Source organism: Pongo abelii, chromosome 2 (assembly GCF_028885655.2).
Source record: "Pongo abelii isolate AG06213 chromosome 2, NHGRI_mPonAbe1-v2.0_pri, whole genome shotgun sequence".
NCBI classification, from domain to species: Eukaryota; Metazoa; Chordata; class Mammalia; order Primates; family Hominidae; genus Pongo; species Pongo abelii.
Window position 1 is genome coordinate 8,434,582 of NC_085928.1, and position 16,462 is coordinate 8,451,043.

The 16,462-nt window shown below is 56.2% G+C and overlaps 2 protein-coding genes across 9 annotated transcripts; both read left to right on the forward strand.

Moving 5' to 3' along the window:
* Positions 1-337: 337 nt before the first annotated feature.
* On the forward strand, positions 338-8,286 carry LOC129058228 (nuclear pore membrane glycoprotein 210-like). Of its 8 annotated transcripts, none has more exons than XM_054550556.2 (5): positions 338-666; positions 2,395-2,628; positions 5,355-5,461; positions 6,802-6,942; positions 7,602-8,286. In XM_054550556.2, exons 2-5 carry the CDS (start codon positions 2,559-2,561, stop codon positions 7,785-7,787), a joined length of 504 nt encoding a protein of 167 aa, XP_054406531.2. In that variant the 5' UTR covers positions 338-666; positions 2,395-2,558; the 3' UTR covers positions 7,788-8,286. The 8 variants fall into 8 exon arrangements, 4 of the variants coding, with proteins under 4 accessions (XP_054406531.2, XP_054406532.2, XP_054406533.2 ...); XM_054550557.2 differs by having other exon boundaries at positions 339-666; positions 2,408-2,628; XM_054550558.2 differs by having other exon boundaries at positions 339-647.
* A 6,218-nt stretch (positions 8,287-14,504) lies between these two features.
* Positions 14,505-16,022, forward strand: LOC100453037 (histone H1.10). Its single transcript, XM_002813149.6, has one exon. The coding sequence runs from the start codon at positions 14,889-14,891 to the stop codon at positions 15,528-15,530; it is 642 nt and encodes a 213-aa protein (XP_002813195.2). The 5' UTR covers positions 14,505-14,888; the 3' UTR covers positions 15,531-16,022.
* The last annotated feature ends 440 nt before the right edge of the window (positions 16,023-16,462 follow it).

Consider the following 16,462-nt stretch of genomic DNA (forward strand, 5'->3'; position numbering starts at 1 on the left):
ACACCTACTCTGCAAGGAAACACCAGGGTAGAAGAATCATGTCTTCTTCATCTTTGTATCTCTGAAGCTGCGCTCTTCTGTGTGGCAGTCACTACCTGGAGGTGCTGCTTATAACTAACTTAATTAATCCATTCAATTAGTTAGAGTGCAACGAAACACTGTGTTCAACAGCCACATTTCATGTGTCCCTAGGAGTTATTTGCCACTGACCATAGCACTCGACAGCACAGAGAGCGTTGCCCTCCGCACAGAACACTTGGGTTAGCTGTTCTGAGCCCAGCCCAGGTCTGTTGAATGAGCTCATCTACCTCACAATGTTTCCATCACAGTTAGAATTCCAGGTAGGTAAGTCTGTAGCGAGAGCTGCAACCATGCAGCAAAAATGGGGAAGTGAGAGGAGGAAAGGAGACCTTCTCACTTGATGGTTTACAATTGTCAGCAATGCCTCATTGATGGCCTCGAACTCCATAGAGCCCAGGGAGGGTAAGAGAGCCCAGATGACAGAGAAGCGTGATCTTGTGTCATCTAATGTGACCTCAATGGAGTAGGAGGGATGGGTCAGTCACTCTCTGGAATACCCTTCTTGCTGATGTTTGTGGCCCCTGGACACCACGTGATGCACACAGCAGTGAGGATGAAGACGGGAGGTAGGGAACTCCACTCCAGGTAGGACCCAATGGGAGAGGCTGCTGGGGAGCACGAGGGTTACACCTGAGGCTATGAAGCCTTGGAAGGGAGCTGTGAAATCAGAAATAAATGTGTAAAATCTGATTTGTTCTTTTTGTATTTTAACGGCATACAGAGATGGTGCCTCTGGGCTCTGAGTGTGCTGTGTTTGCCATCATAGTCCTCACTCTGGTATTTTAAAGATGGTCTTTCTCAAAGCACCAGATCTTTCCTGCCTTTGCCACAGCAAACTTCAGAGCCTTTGATTATGTTTCACCTCTTGGGAATGATACACAAAAGATTTTGGTTTGACTTTTGGGTGTTGACCTCCAGGGGAAGGAATCTGGTGAGACACAACTCTCTCACAGGCAGATACCTGATCTTGGAGGCAAAGTCCATCTAGTGAGTGCCGGGTGCTGGGTGAGAAGTCAGCCCTCTCAGCCCTCTGCCTCTGCACTTTCTTTCTTTTCTTTTCTTTTGTTTCTTTCTTTCTTTCTTTTTTTTTTTTTTTTATTTTGAGATGGAGTCTCTCTCTGTTGCCCAGACTGGAGTGCAATGGCACGATCTCGGCTCACTACAACATCTGCCTCCTGGGTTCAAGCAATACTCCTGCCTCAGCCTCCTGAGTAGCTAGGATTACAGGCGCGTGCCACCATGCGCGGCTAATTTTTTGTATTTTTAGTAGAGACGGGGTTTCATCGTGTTAGCCAGGATGGTCTCAATCTCCTGACCTCGTGATCCGCCTGCCTCGGCCTCCAAAAATGCTGGGATTATAGGCGTGAGCCACCGCGCCCGGCCCCTCCCTCTGCACTTTCAGGACTTGCAGCAGAACCTTCATGTTCTGTCCTCATAACTGGGGGGACCAGTTAAAGGGCAGCCAGGTTTCTGCTGGGGCATGGGCCAGCTGTGCCCGCTGGTCTCAGGTGGAACAGACTAAGTCGCCCACAGCGGTGTAGACAGACCCATTGTGAGGTGGATGCCTTAAACTTCTTGACCTGTGTTATCCTCCCAGCAGCCACGCGAGCTTGCACACCACTGTGCTCTCCATTGAGTAGTCGTAGAGGCTGAGACCGGAAGAGGCCGAGCTGCTTGTCTGAACTCAGGGAGGGCAGATCTGCAGTCTGAACTCAGATCCGTGTGGGTCTCACTCTCATGTGGGAGCCACGGGCCAGTTTGGCCGGGCACAGTGGCTCATGCCTGTAATCCCAACTCTGGGAGGCCGAGGCAGGCGGATCACAAGGTCAGGAGATCAAGACCATCCTGGCTGACACAGTGAAACCCTGTCTCTACTAAAAATACAAAACAAAACAAAAATAGCCAGGCGTGGTGGCAGGCGCCTGTAGTCCCAGCTACTCAGAAGGCTGAAGCAGGAGAATGGCGTGAACCCTGAAGGCGGGGCTTGCAGTCAGCCGAGATTGTACCGCTGCACTCCAGCCTGGGAGACAGAACGAGACTCCATCGTCTCAAAAAAAAAAAAAAAAAAAAAAAGAAAGAAAGAAAAGAAAATGAGCAGTTCGGTTCCTGAGATGCACAAGCCTCCTGTCCAGGGTTCACTGGCTGCACGGCGGGTGCTGCCACCTGTGGGACAGGGCAGGAGCAGAGCTACACGGGTCCTTGGCCGGTGCTGGTGCAGGCCCCAGGTCTGACTGTGCTGCTTGCCTCAAGTTTTGCTATGTGATTTGAAAAGAGCACGATCCCTTTTTTTAAAGTTTTATTTTCATGTTTGAGTCTCCTTTTGCAGAAACTTCAGGCCTGTAGAAAATCTGCCAGTGCAGTCCAAAAAGAGGTTTCCCTCACTCACCTGAAAGCCGGTTGCCAGCCTCACGTCCCATCACCCTGATGATTTTCAAGTGCTTTACAACGACATTGTCCTGCATGGCCACCATGCAGTTATGGTGCTAGGAAACGAACACTGGTGCCGACCATCTTCAGACCTCACTCGAGTTTGGTCATTTGTCCCAGGTATTTGTTTGTTTGTTTGTTTGTTTTAATTGAGACGGAGTCTTACTCTGTCGCCCAGGCTGCAGTGCAGTGGCGCAATCTTGGCTCACTGCAACCTCCACCTCCCGGGTTCAAGCGATTCTCCTGCCTCAGACTCACGAGTAGCTGGGACTACAGGCGCGTGCCACCAAGCCTGGCTAATTTTTTATTTTTGTATTTTTAGTAAAGACGGGGTTTCACTGTGTTAGCCAGGCTGGTCTCGATCTCCTGACCTGGTGATCTACCTGCCTCAGCCTCCCAAAGTGCTGGGATTACAGGCATGAGCCACCGTGTCCAGCCATTTGTCCCAGTTTTATCCCTTTCAGCAAAAAGAAAAATCCCAGCCCTGAGTCACCTGCCACATGTGTCCTGTTTCTCTTAGTCTCTGTCAGCCTGGGACAGTCTCCTGGGCTTTGACTTTGGACACCATGACACTTGTGAAGAGGACAGTCTGGTTATCTGTAGAGCCCCCCTCATTTTGGGTTTATCTGCTGTTCCCTCATGGCCAGGCTCTGAGCGCTGCGTCTTTGGCAGGAATATCACCGAAGTGAGACTCAATTCTTCCACTTGCTTCTGATCTGAGGAAGTCACCTTCTCACCCCTTTGTAATTATAAGTCCTTTGTTGGGGAGTTTACCATCATCGGTCTTTTCTTTCTTTCTTTTTTTTTTTGAGATGGAGTCTCACTCTGTCACTAGGCTGGAGTGCAGTGGTGCAATCTCGGCTCACTGCAACCTCTGTCTCCCGGGTTCAAGCGATTCTTCTGCCTCAGCCTCCCAAATAGCTGGGACTACAGGTGCAAGCCTTCACGCCCAGCTAATTTTTGTATTTTTAGTAGAGATGGGGTTTCACCATGTTGGCCAGGATGGTCTCGATCTCCTAACCTCATGATCCGCCCACCATTACGCCATTAAAGTCCAGCTCCGGGCCGTAGGGGATGTTGGGGACGTGTTGGTTCCTCCATCACAACCTTCTCCAGGACTCAGCTCACGGTGACTCCAGGCAGACGTCCTCACATCCTGACGCCTTTGAGAGCTGAGTCGCCCTCCTGGAGGCAGAGCTTTCTGGACCAGCTCTGCAGTTTCTGGTGTTTTGTAAAACCATGACCATGGGCTGAAGAGTCAGAGACCTGGATTCCAGTCCTGGCCTTGTCGCTTCCTGCCTGTGGCCTTAGCCAGGGAACATTACCCACCTGAGCCTCAGCCTCCTGCCCTGGGAAACAGAGCTGAAGGGGATCCCGTGCCCAGCTCGGCAGATTGATCCACTCAGGGCCCCTCTCTGGGCCTGGCGCACGTTGGATGTTGAGGGGATGCTGGTTCTCTGTCCCCTTCTGACAGCCCCCTGTCCCCTGCCATGTCAGGTCCCCCAAGCTTCCAGGCAGCTCTGCACCTGAGCCGAATGATAACAGAAATCCCAGACACCAAGGCAGGTTGGAGCTGGATTGTCCTGGATTTGTGGTCCGTTCGACATGTGACACCTAGAGTAACCAGGCGAGGAAATAAATCACGGCGTGGCCCGGCACCAGCAGATGCTGGGGAGATGGAAGCATGGCGGCAGATTGCTCTTGTGCAGGGGAACAGTGGGCTCGTTTGTAAATGCAGGCTGACGTGGGAGGCTGCGTGGGAAGGGTCCCTGAAGTCAGCCTGCCCAGCAGCCCACACTCCAGGCTACACCACGTCCCCGACATCTCCCCAAGCTGGGATCCAGGGAGAGTGAGACGTGGTGCCGTCCGGTCCCCAGGGCTAGGGGACCAGTCATGGAGAATCGTTCCCCAGAGCTGGGTAGTAGGACAGGGAGGTGGGACAGGAGCAGGCAGCCTCGGGGAGGCGAGGGCGCTGCTGGTCCCGCCTCAGCTGGGCTGTGCTCCTGGGCCTGCTGCCTCATCTCTCGGGCCTCACTGTTCCTGTGTGGACTTGGCGGCTGGTCTCGCATGTCGGTGTTTCCATCACGTATGCATGTGGATAAAATGCAGTTTCCCAGGCTTTTTGCAGACACAGCCTGGGCCAGGGGCCAAGAAACGGCATTTTTCACAAGGACGTGGGCAGATCTGATGTAGGAAGCTGCAGGGACATGTCTCTAGGTAGCCCCAGCCCTGACTAGCGGGACACCCCTTATTTCTTCAGCGTTGGCCCCAGTGGGAGATGCTGATAGAGAATGCTGTGGTAGATTCTGACAAACCTTGTGTTCGGGTTTGATGAACAAACTTTAACAACGCGTTCCTTTTCCAGAATCATCACTTTCTTGGAGTCTATGTCTATCCCTCCTCAGAACACAGACTCCCTGAAGGTTCAGACTAGTTCTACTGTGAACACTATAGACCTATTATCACTTCAGAGCATAGACCTGCTGTGTGTTGAGGACAGAGCTGCTAGGATTCTGAGTGTAGACCCGTTGAGGACAGGAACGAGTTTGAAGGAGACTTGTTCAGATAGAGTGGGATGAATACAGGTTTGGTCCTTGGGAGGTCAGCTCAGGACTCAGGGCTGAACGCGGCATCAGGCATCTGTTCCTCAGCAACAGGTCCCTCTCTGTGGAGGAGGCCAAGGCCATAGTTGTGGGGCCTCCAGGTGGGTGGTGTGGGGCCTGCAGGTGGGTGGAGTGGGGCTTCCCGTGTGGATGCTGAGGGCCCCTGTGCTGAGGGTGGTGGTCCCATCCTCCACCCTGCTGCCCCTGAGGCCTGAGTGCTCAGGCTCCCCCTGCTTGTTTTAGGGTTCAACGTTCACCCTGGTGATAGGTGGGTGCTGGAGACCGGCCGCCTGTATGAAATCACCATCGAAGTTTTTGACAAGTTCAGCAACAACGTCTATCTATCTGACGTGAGTGCCTGTTCAGGTGCTGGCTGGGGGATGAGGTGGGTCGTTGCCTGACGCAGCTGCTGGAAAGCAGCCCCCAAAGCAACAGGAGCCCCCATGCAGGCTGACTGAGGAGGGGTCCTGTTTCTAGTGGCACTCCCGGGTCTGTGGGAGACACTGCCAAGGCATCCTGGGGCATTTCCAGAGCCTGTGAGCCTGCACACCAGCCCTGCTGCAGAGTCCTGTAGGGCTGGAGGGCAGACGGTGCCACAGCTGCAGGGCTTCAGGAGAGGGGGATACGGAGGAGGTCTCTGCCCGCCACTCTCCCACCCCTTTTTCCCCAAGCTGGGGACCTCAGAGAATTCATTCTTCTCCCGCCCTGCAGAGAGTCAGGGAGCACATCCTGGCCTTCCCCCTGCTGAGCCCCAGAAATACCTGGAACCCTGCGTGACAGAGGCCGAGCTCAGCACGCTTTCTGGTTCTGGAAAGGGGTGTCAGACAGATGGGGAAATGTGCAGGAGCCTTGGTGGCCTCTCTGTCCCCTGTGAGAAATTCCAGGCTCATCAGTGAGTGCCTCCAGGCCCTTCCGAGTGGCGTGTTGGAGGTTTGTTTGTTTGTTTGTTTTTTGAGATGGAGTCTCGCTCTGTCCCCCAGGCTGGAGTGCAGTGGTGTGATCTCCGCGCACTGCAACCTCTGCCTTCTGGGTTCATGCCCGCCATTCTCCTACTTCAGCCTCCCCAAGTAGCTGGGACTACAGGCGCCCACCACCACACCTGGCTAATTTTTTGTATTTTTACTAGAGACGGGGTTTCACTGTGTTAGCTAGGATGGTCTCGATCTTCTGATCTCGTGATCCACCTGCCTCGGCCTCCCAAAGTGCTGGGATTACAGGCATGAGCCACCGCACCTGGCCCTGCGTTGGAGGTTTTAGAAAGAGGTGAGGTTCCTCTCGGTGTCCTTACAGAAATCACTGCTTTGCCCATGTTATCAAACAAGGACTGGGATGGTCACCATTTGCAGTTAGCTATAGGGGACGTGATGTCCTTTTTTTGTATTTACTGGTTCCTTGTTGAGACCTCGGTAGGCTCCAAGCTGCCCCAGGTGCCACACAGGGGGATGAAACAGGAGTGCAGGTCATTGGGCCACGGAGGGAGGGTGGCCTGGGTGGGGACAAAGGCCACAGTGGTCAGAGCTCTGTTCCAGGGCCTGGCCTGCCCGTCTGCTGCTAGTGGAGGCTGCTGAGCCCCAGGGGGCCCCTTGGCCTGGCCTGTCTGCTGGTTTCAGTCCTGTAGCTTTGTGCCCAAACTCTGACTTTCTGGAGTCACCCCATAAGCACCTCTCACCTGTCCTGCCTCGCCTTCCAGAACTTCCGAATTGAAACTGTGCTTCCTGCTGAGTTCTTTGAGGTGCTCTTGTCCTCCCAGAATGCATCATACCATCGCATCAGGGCACTAAAGAGGGGACAGATGGCGATCGACGTGGCCCTCACCTTTGTGGTGGACCAGGCAAGTTGGTGTCTCCCCTGCATCGTGCCTTGGCCTATGAAGCCCCCCTCTGTAGGCAGAAATGTCAGCCCAGGAGGGCCATGGGTCCCAGGGAGTTGGGCCACCAGCGTCCCTTTGCCTGTTTGGGCTACTTGCATCCTGGGTTCTTTTTTCCTTTGTCTTTAAGAAGCCCATCAGCCTTAGGGAGCAGAGCTTTGCTGATTGGAAAATCGGCCTGGGTGTTCCCATTTTCCTACCCCGCACAGAAGGCCTCCTGGCCTGGAAGGGGCTGCAGGCTACAACAGGAAGAAATGCCCATGCACTGACAGTGACTCCTGCCAGAGTCAGCCTCCTCAGCTCTGGGGGCTGGGCGGGCTGCTTTAGCTCTCAAGCCTCAGTTTCCCCATCTGTAAAGTGGGGGGGATACCACGTCCATCCTGCCGAGGTGCCCTGAGGATTCAGTCAGGCAGCACTTCCAGGAGTGGCTGTAGCAGAGCCATGGAAAGCCATCCCCATGGAGAACGAGAGGGTGGCAGGATGTCTGGAACCTTCTTCTCCACTGTCCCACAAAATCCATTTTTGTGGCCTGATCCCCAGGGAGGGGTGGGGGTCCAGTGACTGGGAAAGACTGCTGACAACATGGTTGTCATAGTGACGTGTGGCACCCTCACCCCTTGTAGGATGGAGGGGTCCACACACTATGGGTGCCTGTGTGGAACCAGCAGGAGGTGGAAATTCACATCCCCGTCACCCTGTATCCCAGCATCTTGACGTTTCCGTGGCAACCAAAGAGGAGTACTTATCATTACACAATAAAGCTACGTGAGACCCCCACTTCTGGGTGCATTCCTTTGGTGTTTCCATAGGATTGTGGCTTTTCGTCCATTCTATTACTGTTTTTTTTCTTTTTTTTTTTTTTTTTTGAGACAGAGTCTTGTTCTGTCACCCAGGCTGGAGTGCAGTGGCACAATCTCAGCTCACTGCAACCTCTGCCTACTGGGTTCAGGTGATTCTCCTTACTCAGCCTCTCAAGTAGCTGGGACTACAGGTGCACACCACCACGCCCAGCTAATTTTTGCATTTTTAGTAGAGACAGGGTTTCACCATGTTGGCCAGGCTGGTCTCGAACTCTTGACCTCAACTGATCCTCCCACCATGGCCTCTCAAAGTGCTGGCATGAGCCACCACGCCCGGCCTCATTCTGTTACTTTTAACATTACTCTCTGATGGCCTACTTTAAATCACAGTCTTTATGATTTCTGTTATTTCCTGAGGTTTCCATCATAACAATGCATTTTTTGTAATCAAGAAAAAGCCCAACAAAAACCAATAGTGAAAAAATAGAGAAAAGAAAATACAATAAATTCTGGAATATTCTGGAATACAGATTTGAATTTCATTAATATTTATTTTTCTAAAAGTTGTGTTTTGAAAGCTATATATATCTGTATATAGATATAGATATACAGATATATGCCCTTAGAGAAAACATTCAAATTCAAGGCATAAGTATCTCCAACCCCATCACATGGGACGTGTCACTGCTTTGATCTTCCTGCCTGCACATGGCATTAGCCAGCAGGACTCGCCTCAGATGGGGTTCGAGTCCTCGTGGTCAGTGCAGGGCACATCAGTCCTGCTGTCCCACGGAGTGGTGACAGGTGTCCTGTCTGTGCACTGGCACCGGCTCTCTGCTCAGGTGTGTCACCATCCTGGCCCCTTGCGTTCTGGGGTTGTTTCCTCTGGTCAGGGAGCAGAGGTGTGGCCGCTGACCTCCCAGCAGATGATGAGGAGTGGGCAGGGGTGTGTGCTGGGAGCTTGTGTCTGGTCAGGGAGGCAGCACCTTGCAGCTGGCTCGGTGGCCAGGGGTTCTTCCCACTGCAGCCTGAGCTTTGGGAGGTGCCACCAGATTCTGGGGCCTGTCATGGGCATGTGTGTCTGTGTGCATCAGTCTTGAGGTCCCCAGAACATGAAGGCAGAAACAAGACAGGACAGAGAGGGCGAGGGCAGGGGGAGCCTCCAGCCAGACCCCGGCTGATACCACGTTTTTCCCTGCAGTTGGCATCGACCTTGTGTGTGTGTAAGTGGCCACAGGTGTTTTTGAGGATGTGAGAATGGGTGTGTTTGAATGTGTCTATAGGTATGTGTGTGAATGTGTAAGAAAGTGGGTATGTGTAGAGTTGTGTGGGTATGTGAGGATGTGTGTGAATGTATAGGTGCACGTGAGTATGAATGGCTAGGTGAGTGTGCATTGGCTTGTGTGTGAGCACCTATGTTTGAGGGTGTGTCCGTGGTCAAGTGTGAGCTTGGGTGAGTGCATGTGAACTGGTGAGTGGGAATGGTGAGTGGGTGAATGTGAGGGTAAATGTGTCGAGTGTGTGTGAATGGGTGAGCCTGTGTGAATGTGAGCGTGTATGTATAAGTGCGAGTGCCTGTGTAAATCAGTGAGCATATGTGTGTGAGGGGAGTGAGTGGGATCATGTGAATGTGTGTGTGAACCTGTGGGTGGGAAGGGTATGTGACGGTGAGCTTATGAGTGTGAAGGGCACATGCCTGTGTGAACATGTGTGTGTGAGCACGTGAATGGGTGGATGATGTGTCTGAGTAGGTGAATGTGTATGAATCTGTGAGTGCAAATGGGTTAGTGTGTGGGCGTGAGGGGTAAACCGTGTGACCATTTTGTGAGTATGTGAATGAGAGGATGACAGGTGTGAATAGGTGAATGTGTGTGAACCTGTGGGTGTGAATGGTATGTGTGAGGATAAATGTGTGGGTATGAGTGTGTGTGCATATATGTGTGAATGGATGGGTAGGTATGTGTGTGAATGTGAACTATGTGAATGGTGTGTGAGCATGTGAGTGGGAGGGTAAATTGTGTGTGAGTAGTGAGGTGTACGTGTGTCAACTGTAAGTGTAAATGGTGTGAGTGTGTGTGAGCATGACTGAGTAGGTATGAGTGTGAAGTGTGGGTGTGAATGGTGAGCATGTGTGAGGGTAAATGTGTGTGAGTAGGTGTCTGTGGGTGTGAACTGTGGGTGTGAATGGTGAGCATGTGTGAAGGTAAATCTGAGTGTGAGTAGGTGTCCATGTGTGTGAACTGTAGGTGTCAATGGTGAGTGTGTGTCTGGAAGCCCAGAATCAGACTGTTGAGCTGGATCATTCAGACTCCACACATCCAGCCCCTTTATACAAACTGGGAGACTGAGGCTGGGCAGTGGTGGTGGGGAAGGGATCACACCCAGGGTTTGAAGGACAGCCCGGGTCAGAGCCCAGCCAGGAGCTCCTGACCCCCATCCTCCTGCCCATCCACCGCTGCTGCAGGTGTGTCTGTGTCGGGAGCGCGCTGTGTCCACCCCGCCTTGGTGCAGCTAGGAGCATGACCTCCCCCACCCTGCACTTAGCTCACAGCCCACAACTCAACGGACACACTAGATGGCAGGGGCAGTGAGCCAGGCAGGGAGGGTGCTCAGGTAGGAGCCCTAGGGAGGGGTCTAGGGAGGCCAGCCGGGCAGGAGCCAGCCATGGGGCCACCCCAGCAAGTCCCAGGTCAGGAGAACCCTCTGGGTATGTGTGGGCAGCAAAAAAGGCTAAGAGGCTGAGTGCTGAGCTGAGGAGCTGCGGTCAGAGCCTTGGTAGGGGCCAGTGGAAAGGCGCTGGGAGACTTTACCCTACGTCTGGTGAGAAGCCATTAGAGACCTTTTGGCAGAGCCAGGACCCACCACTCAGACTTCTGTGTTGGGGCTGTGCGGAGAGAACAGGAGGCTGGGGGGAAAGGGTAGAGAGGGTGGGGGCTCGGCAGCTGTGAGACCAATTCTGGGGTAGACGGGGAGGAAGCCATGGGTTGGATGAGAGTGTAGGGAAATCAGGGAGCAGTCCCCGTCTCTGGGCAGAATCACTGGCAAAAGTTTGGGAGGAGCAGGGTCTGTGTTGGCCACACCCAGACTCCAGGTGAGGGTGGCAGGAGAAGCGGGATGCTGGGGTCTGCACGGGAGAGAGGCCGACCTCGGGCTAGAGAAATGAACCGCATCATCAGGGTACTGGTGGTGTTTGCAGCCCCAGGACTGAACAATCCCCGAGATAAGGAGGACGGAGAGAGCCCAGCAACCACAGAGCCCCTTCCAGATTCCGCCCCCAGAAACCCCACTGCTCACAAGCCAGAGCCTCCTCCAGACTGGCCAGGCCCAGGGAAGGGCGCGACTCAGGTGCTGGGCACATGGTCTTGCCCTGGTCTCTGCCAGGCCCTGGCCACTTCCAGAAGCTCCTTTTCTCATATTTGGCCATTTTTTTTTGGTTGAGGACCTGGGACCTTCCCCACCTACGGTTTCCTTGGTGGGGTAATGCAGGAGGGATGACCAGGAGCATGGGGGGTAAGAGGCACCCTGAAGGCTGCAAGACCCCAGCCTGAGTCCTGGTCTCCTCCTGGCTAACGACCTCCTCAAGCCTCAGTTGCCTCTACCATATCATGAGGGCAAGTGGAAGATCCCACTTAGTCTATGCCAGCTCCCAAAGTCTAGAATTAGTCTTCTGAGCCCTGGGCCACAGGCAGCCTCCCTCTTGACAAAAGCCCCCCTCCCCTCACAGGCTGAGGAGCCGGCCCCCAGCCTGTGTGCCCACCGAGGCTGGCGTGGGGTCTGAGCTGCATCCTCCATGTCCTCCCCCCGGGACTGGACAGCACTGCCCTGCCCACAGGGCTCCAGCTCTGTGCTGACTGCTTCTCCCCTGCAGTCCCAGCCAGGTCCCCCGGGGCATGGTGGCTGTGAGCCTGGCCTCTCTCCTTAGCGCCCAGACTGCAGCTCTACTTTGTGAGTGGCTGTACTGGCTGCGGTGCCCAGCCCTCCTCTCTCGCATCTCCTCTCCTCAGATGTCATGAAGGAGGCCACACCTGGGTCCCGACTTCCTCCGTGACCCTGTCCCTCTGTCTCCACTACAGCATCCTCCCTTCCCCCAGCACAGATGACCCAGGAGTGTCCCTGGCCCAGCCTGTGGCTGCAGCCAGCTCCAGAGTAGCATGTCCAGCATGCCACTCCTCCCCCGACGGTGGCTGCACAAAAGGCCAAGCGATGGCCCTGTTGCCCATGGCTGGGACTCCTTCAGGGGTATCACTTCTGCTCACCCTTTGACTTTTCAAAAGACCCAAGCTCAAGCCCCTTGTATTAGTCCATTCTCACAAAGCTATAAAGAACTACCTGAGACTGGGTAATTTACACAGATAAGAGGTTTAATTGGCTCATGGTTCAGCAGGCTGTACAGGAAGCACAGGGCATCTACTTCTTGGGAGGCCTCAGGGAGCTTTTACTCATGGCAAAAGGTGAAGTGGAGCAGGTGTCCTACATGGCAGGGGCGGGACCAAGAGAGGGAGTCAGGGGAGGTGCAACACGCTTTCAAACAACCAGATCTCATGATAGCTCGCCATCATGAGGACATCACCAAGGGAATGGTGCTAAACCATTAGAATCCACTCCCATGATCTGATTACCTCCCACCAGGACTCACCTCCAACACTGAGGATTAAAACTGAACCTAAAATTTGGGTGGGAACACAGATCCAAATCATATCACCCGCTCTGGGTCATGGCCGGGCTGCCTCCCCTCCACCTGGTTCCAGGGCCGGCTCTTTTGGGTTTCCTGCTCCCATCCCATCTCTGTACACCGCGGTCACTCCAGCTGTGGCCGCCACGTTCCTCTCCCCAGAGTCCCCTCTGCACATCCTCAGAGGGCTCCTGGTCCTGAGCACCCTGATCAGTGGGCCCAGCACACACAGCTGGCTGCTCCTCTCACGTCCTCCATGCAGCCAGCCTGGCCTGGAAACAGCTGTGCAGTTTCCGCAGGCTCAGCTGGGTGGTGCTTTCAGAAACCCTTCCCCGTTCTCTGTCAGGAAATTCACATGGTCCTTTTTCAAGGAGGCGGAGGCCTCAGGCTCTCAAGGTTGTCCTGTGCCCTGGAGACAGTCCACTCAGCCAGTCCTTCCTGGGAAAGGAGCCCATCCTCCTCTGCAGGAACCTGGGCTGCAATCTCTCTCCTCACTTTTCTCAGGGTACCCAGTGCTCTGGGGGGCGAAGGCTGTTTCCTGACTCCATGCCCCTGCCAGCCTCCCCCCAAAAAAACCCATCCAGGCTCACCGTTTCCTCCTAGACATAATTTCTTCCTCTCTGGGGTTTATTCCATTTTCAGGGTGACAAAATGGGGTGTGTGTGTGTGTGTGTGAAAGGGGTGAGCTGGAGAAGAGGGGAGGCGCTGCCAGCCCTCACCCAGAGAAGCCTGCTTGGGCCCAAGGCCACAAATACATCTACCCACCCCGTTTTCAGGGCCTCTTACTCTGTCCATCTGTAAATGTGCCTGTCTCTCACTCTGGGAACCCCAATTCGCCAGCGTCCTGTCCCCCCTCACCCCTCCATCGCTTTTCTATGCTGGGCCTCTGGAGACTGTCTCCTGCCTGCATCCCTGCCACCCCCCAGCCCCAGCCCCACTCCTGTGCGCTACATCACCTACCCCCAAAGGGATCCCCTCTCCTACCCGAGCTTCTTACCCTGGCCTCAGCTTCCCCAAGTGGAGGCTGCACCGGCTTCAACAAAAACTATCCTGTGCCTCCTCTGCACCCCCAATACTGGAATCAGCAGAGATCGGGCCGCCAGGCTTGCACAAGCCCCCTGGGGAGCATGGGGCCCGGGACCCTCTCCAGAACATGGTCTCCTTTGCTGTGTTCCCGCCATCATTTCCCTGTGCACGGGAGAGGGGGAGGGGTGCACCCAGGAACTAAGAGCGAATCCCTTCCCCATCCTCTCACAGGAATTCCTCTGGGTGTCACAGCCTCACCCCTGCCCACCCTGTCCCACCCTGGAGCCCCCATTTGGCTTTGGGGGGACCGACGGCAGCTACTTGTGGATCACAAAATGAGGCCCTGGGAACATCAGCGGCAACAGGGTGGGGGGAGCGGCGAGGCAGTGTCAACAGAGAGGACCTGCCGTAGTCTTCAATTCCCCGGGTTGTGCCTAGGCTCCCAGAGGCACAACCAGACCCCGGGGTGCAGCTGGAGAGTGCCTCCCATCCGCCATCCCCTTTGGATGGGGCGGAAAACCCCCGAGGATGTCCTAGCGCAGTTCACGTTGCCCCAACCGACCACGTGAGGGCGCGCCCTGTGTTAGTTTGGACAAATTAAAGCTCCTCTTGCGGGCAGGCCTGGAGCCCCCCGGGCCGGACCAGGGCTCGGGCGCCCGTGGTGTTCTCTGGGCTGCCGGCCGCCAAGCTCCCGGCCTTGGGGCCTCCTCTGGGGCCCGCGCTATTGGCCTCCAAACGAGGTGCCCCCCTCCTCTCGCGCTCCCGCAGCCTAGGGTGCACCTCTCCGTTCGCCTTTGCTGAGCCCTTGCAGGACGCAAGCCGCCTCTCCACTGCGCCAGGAGCTCAGGCCCTGTCCGGGGCGCCCCGCTGCGGGCGCGGCGGCGCTGGAGAGGCGCGGTCCGAGAAGCCAGCGGCCGGAGAAGGGGCTCCAAGAAGCACAAGTTGGCGCTGGCCCCGGACCAGCCTGTTGTTGTTCTCAACGTGGTCCGCCATGAAGCTATAAAAAGCCGAGAGAAGCGCCCTCCCGCCAGAGCGCAGCGCGCACGCCCAGCGAGTTCCAGAGGCGCCAGTGGAAGCTGCGGCGGCGACGTCTCGCGTTCGGCGGGATTTCTCTTCGCTCCGGCCCGGCCTAGGTCTGCTTCCCCAATTCCAGCCGCCGGCTTGGACTCGGTCTCTTACCCCAACTCGGTCCCCTAGCCCGGCCCCGGCTCCGGGCCCCCCAACCCTCGCTCCGGCCCGGCCCGGCCCCCACCCCAGCCCTGCCGCCCGGCCCCAGGCCCGGCCGCGGCCGCTCCCGCCTGGAGCCGCCGCGCGCCCCCAGCCCCCCTGCATCCCCTCGGCCCCTCGCCTTTCTCTTCCCGGCGCGGCCCCCCGGCTTCCGCGCGCCGCCCGCCACCAATCCTCTTGCTACCATGTCCGTGGAGCTTGAGGAGGCCCTGCCAGTGACGACCGCCGAGGGGATGGCCAAGAAGGTGACCAAGGCTGGCGGCTCGGCGGCGCTGTCCCCATCTAAGAAGAGGAAGAATAGCAAGAAGAAGAACCAGCCGGGCAAGTACAGTCAGCTGGTGGTGGAGACCATCCGTAGGCTGGGCGAGCGCAACGGCTCGTCGCTGGCCAAGATTTACACCGAGGCCAAGAAGGTTCCGTGGTTCGACCAGCAGAATGGGCGCACCTACCTCAAGTACTCGATCAAGGCGCTCGTGCAGAACGACACGCTTCTGCAGGTGAAGGGCACCGGCGCCAACGGTTCCTTCAAGCTCAATCGCAAGAAGCTGGAGGGCGGCGGGGAGCGGCGCGGAGCCCCGGCGGCCGCCACCGCCCCGGCGCCCACCGCGCATAAAGCGAAGAAGGCAGCGCCGGGCGCGGCCGGCTCCCGGCGCGCGGACAAGAAGCCCGCCAGGGGCCAGAAGCCGGAGCAGCGCTCGCACAAGAAGGGCGCTGCCGCCAAGAAGGACAAAGGCGGCAAGGCCAAGAAGACGGCGGCCGCCGGGGGCAAGAAGGTCAAGAAGGCGGCCAAGCCCAGCGTCCCCAAAGTGCCCAAGGGCCGCAAGTGAGCGTGTTGGCCGGTCAGAGCGGCCGGCATGGGCTTTTCGGTGTTTTTGTTTTTCTACCCCAAGTGACATAGATTTTGTACGGCTTGCCCGGGCCGGGGCCGCGGGGCCTGGTCTGAGCCTCAGGGAGGGGCCCCGGGTCCTCTCCGTCTTTCCCCTCCCCCAACGATGTAGCGTTTTTCGTTGTTTGCTTTAGGTTTTTGAAACAGCCCTGGCGACGCCTCTATTGGCTCTCGGCCTTGGCAACGGCCGTCGTCATGGTTACTGGCCCCTAGGCGCCGATGGCCGAGGCCGCGCCTGCCCACCGGGCGGGGGCAGCTGGTTGGCCGGGCCCAGGCGCGCGGGGACGCGGAGGCCGCGTATCCTTTCCCGGCTCCCCACCCTCCCTGCCTTTGGGTGCGCGACAAACAATCGCTCCGGGCTCAGGGCTGCGCGGCCCTTCCCTTCATTCCATGGGCCTTTTTTTGGGGTACAATAAAGCGTTTAAACCTTTCAGCCTCTCTCGTTTGAGTGGAATAGGGATGGGCGCCTTCGGCACGCGGGGTTGGAGGGCGGGCCCCTCGGGTCCTTATACCCCAGATCTGTTGGCCAGGGTAAGCCTGGAGCCAGGGGCCCTCAGCAAAAGGTGGGAATTGATAGCTTGGGACGAAATTCAAGTAGCTGGGACAGGGAGATAGACAGGATTGGTCCCTTAGGAGGGATGGGTCAGTCTGGCCCCACAGGGGGTCCATCGGCCATTGCGGGGAGCGGGATAGGAGGGGGAATTAATGGGTTTTCAGGGTTAATGGTCAGGGCCCTGCCAGGGACCTAAACTTGGCCTCCAGAGAGGTAGTTCTTACAAAGTCACACCAGACTGGCCTGTAAGCTTAGTCATTCTGACTCCAGCGAGGGTTAGAGTGAGATGTTACAGGGACGAAGTGTGGCCAGAGAGTGGA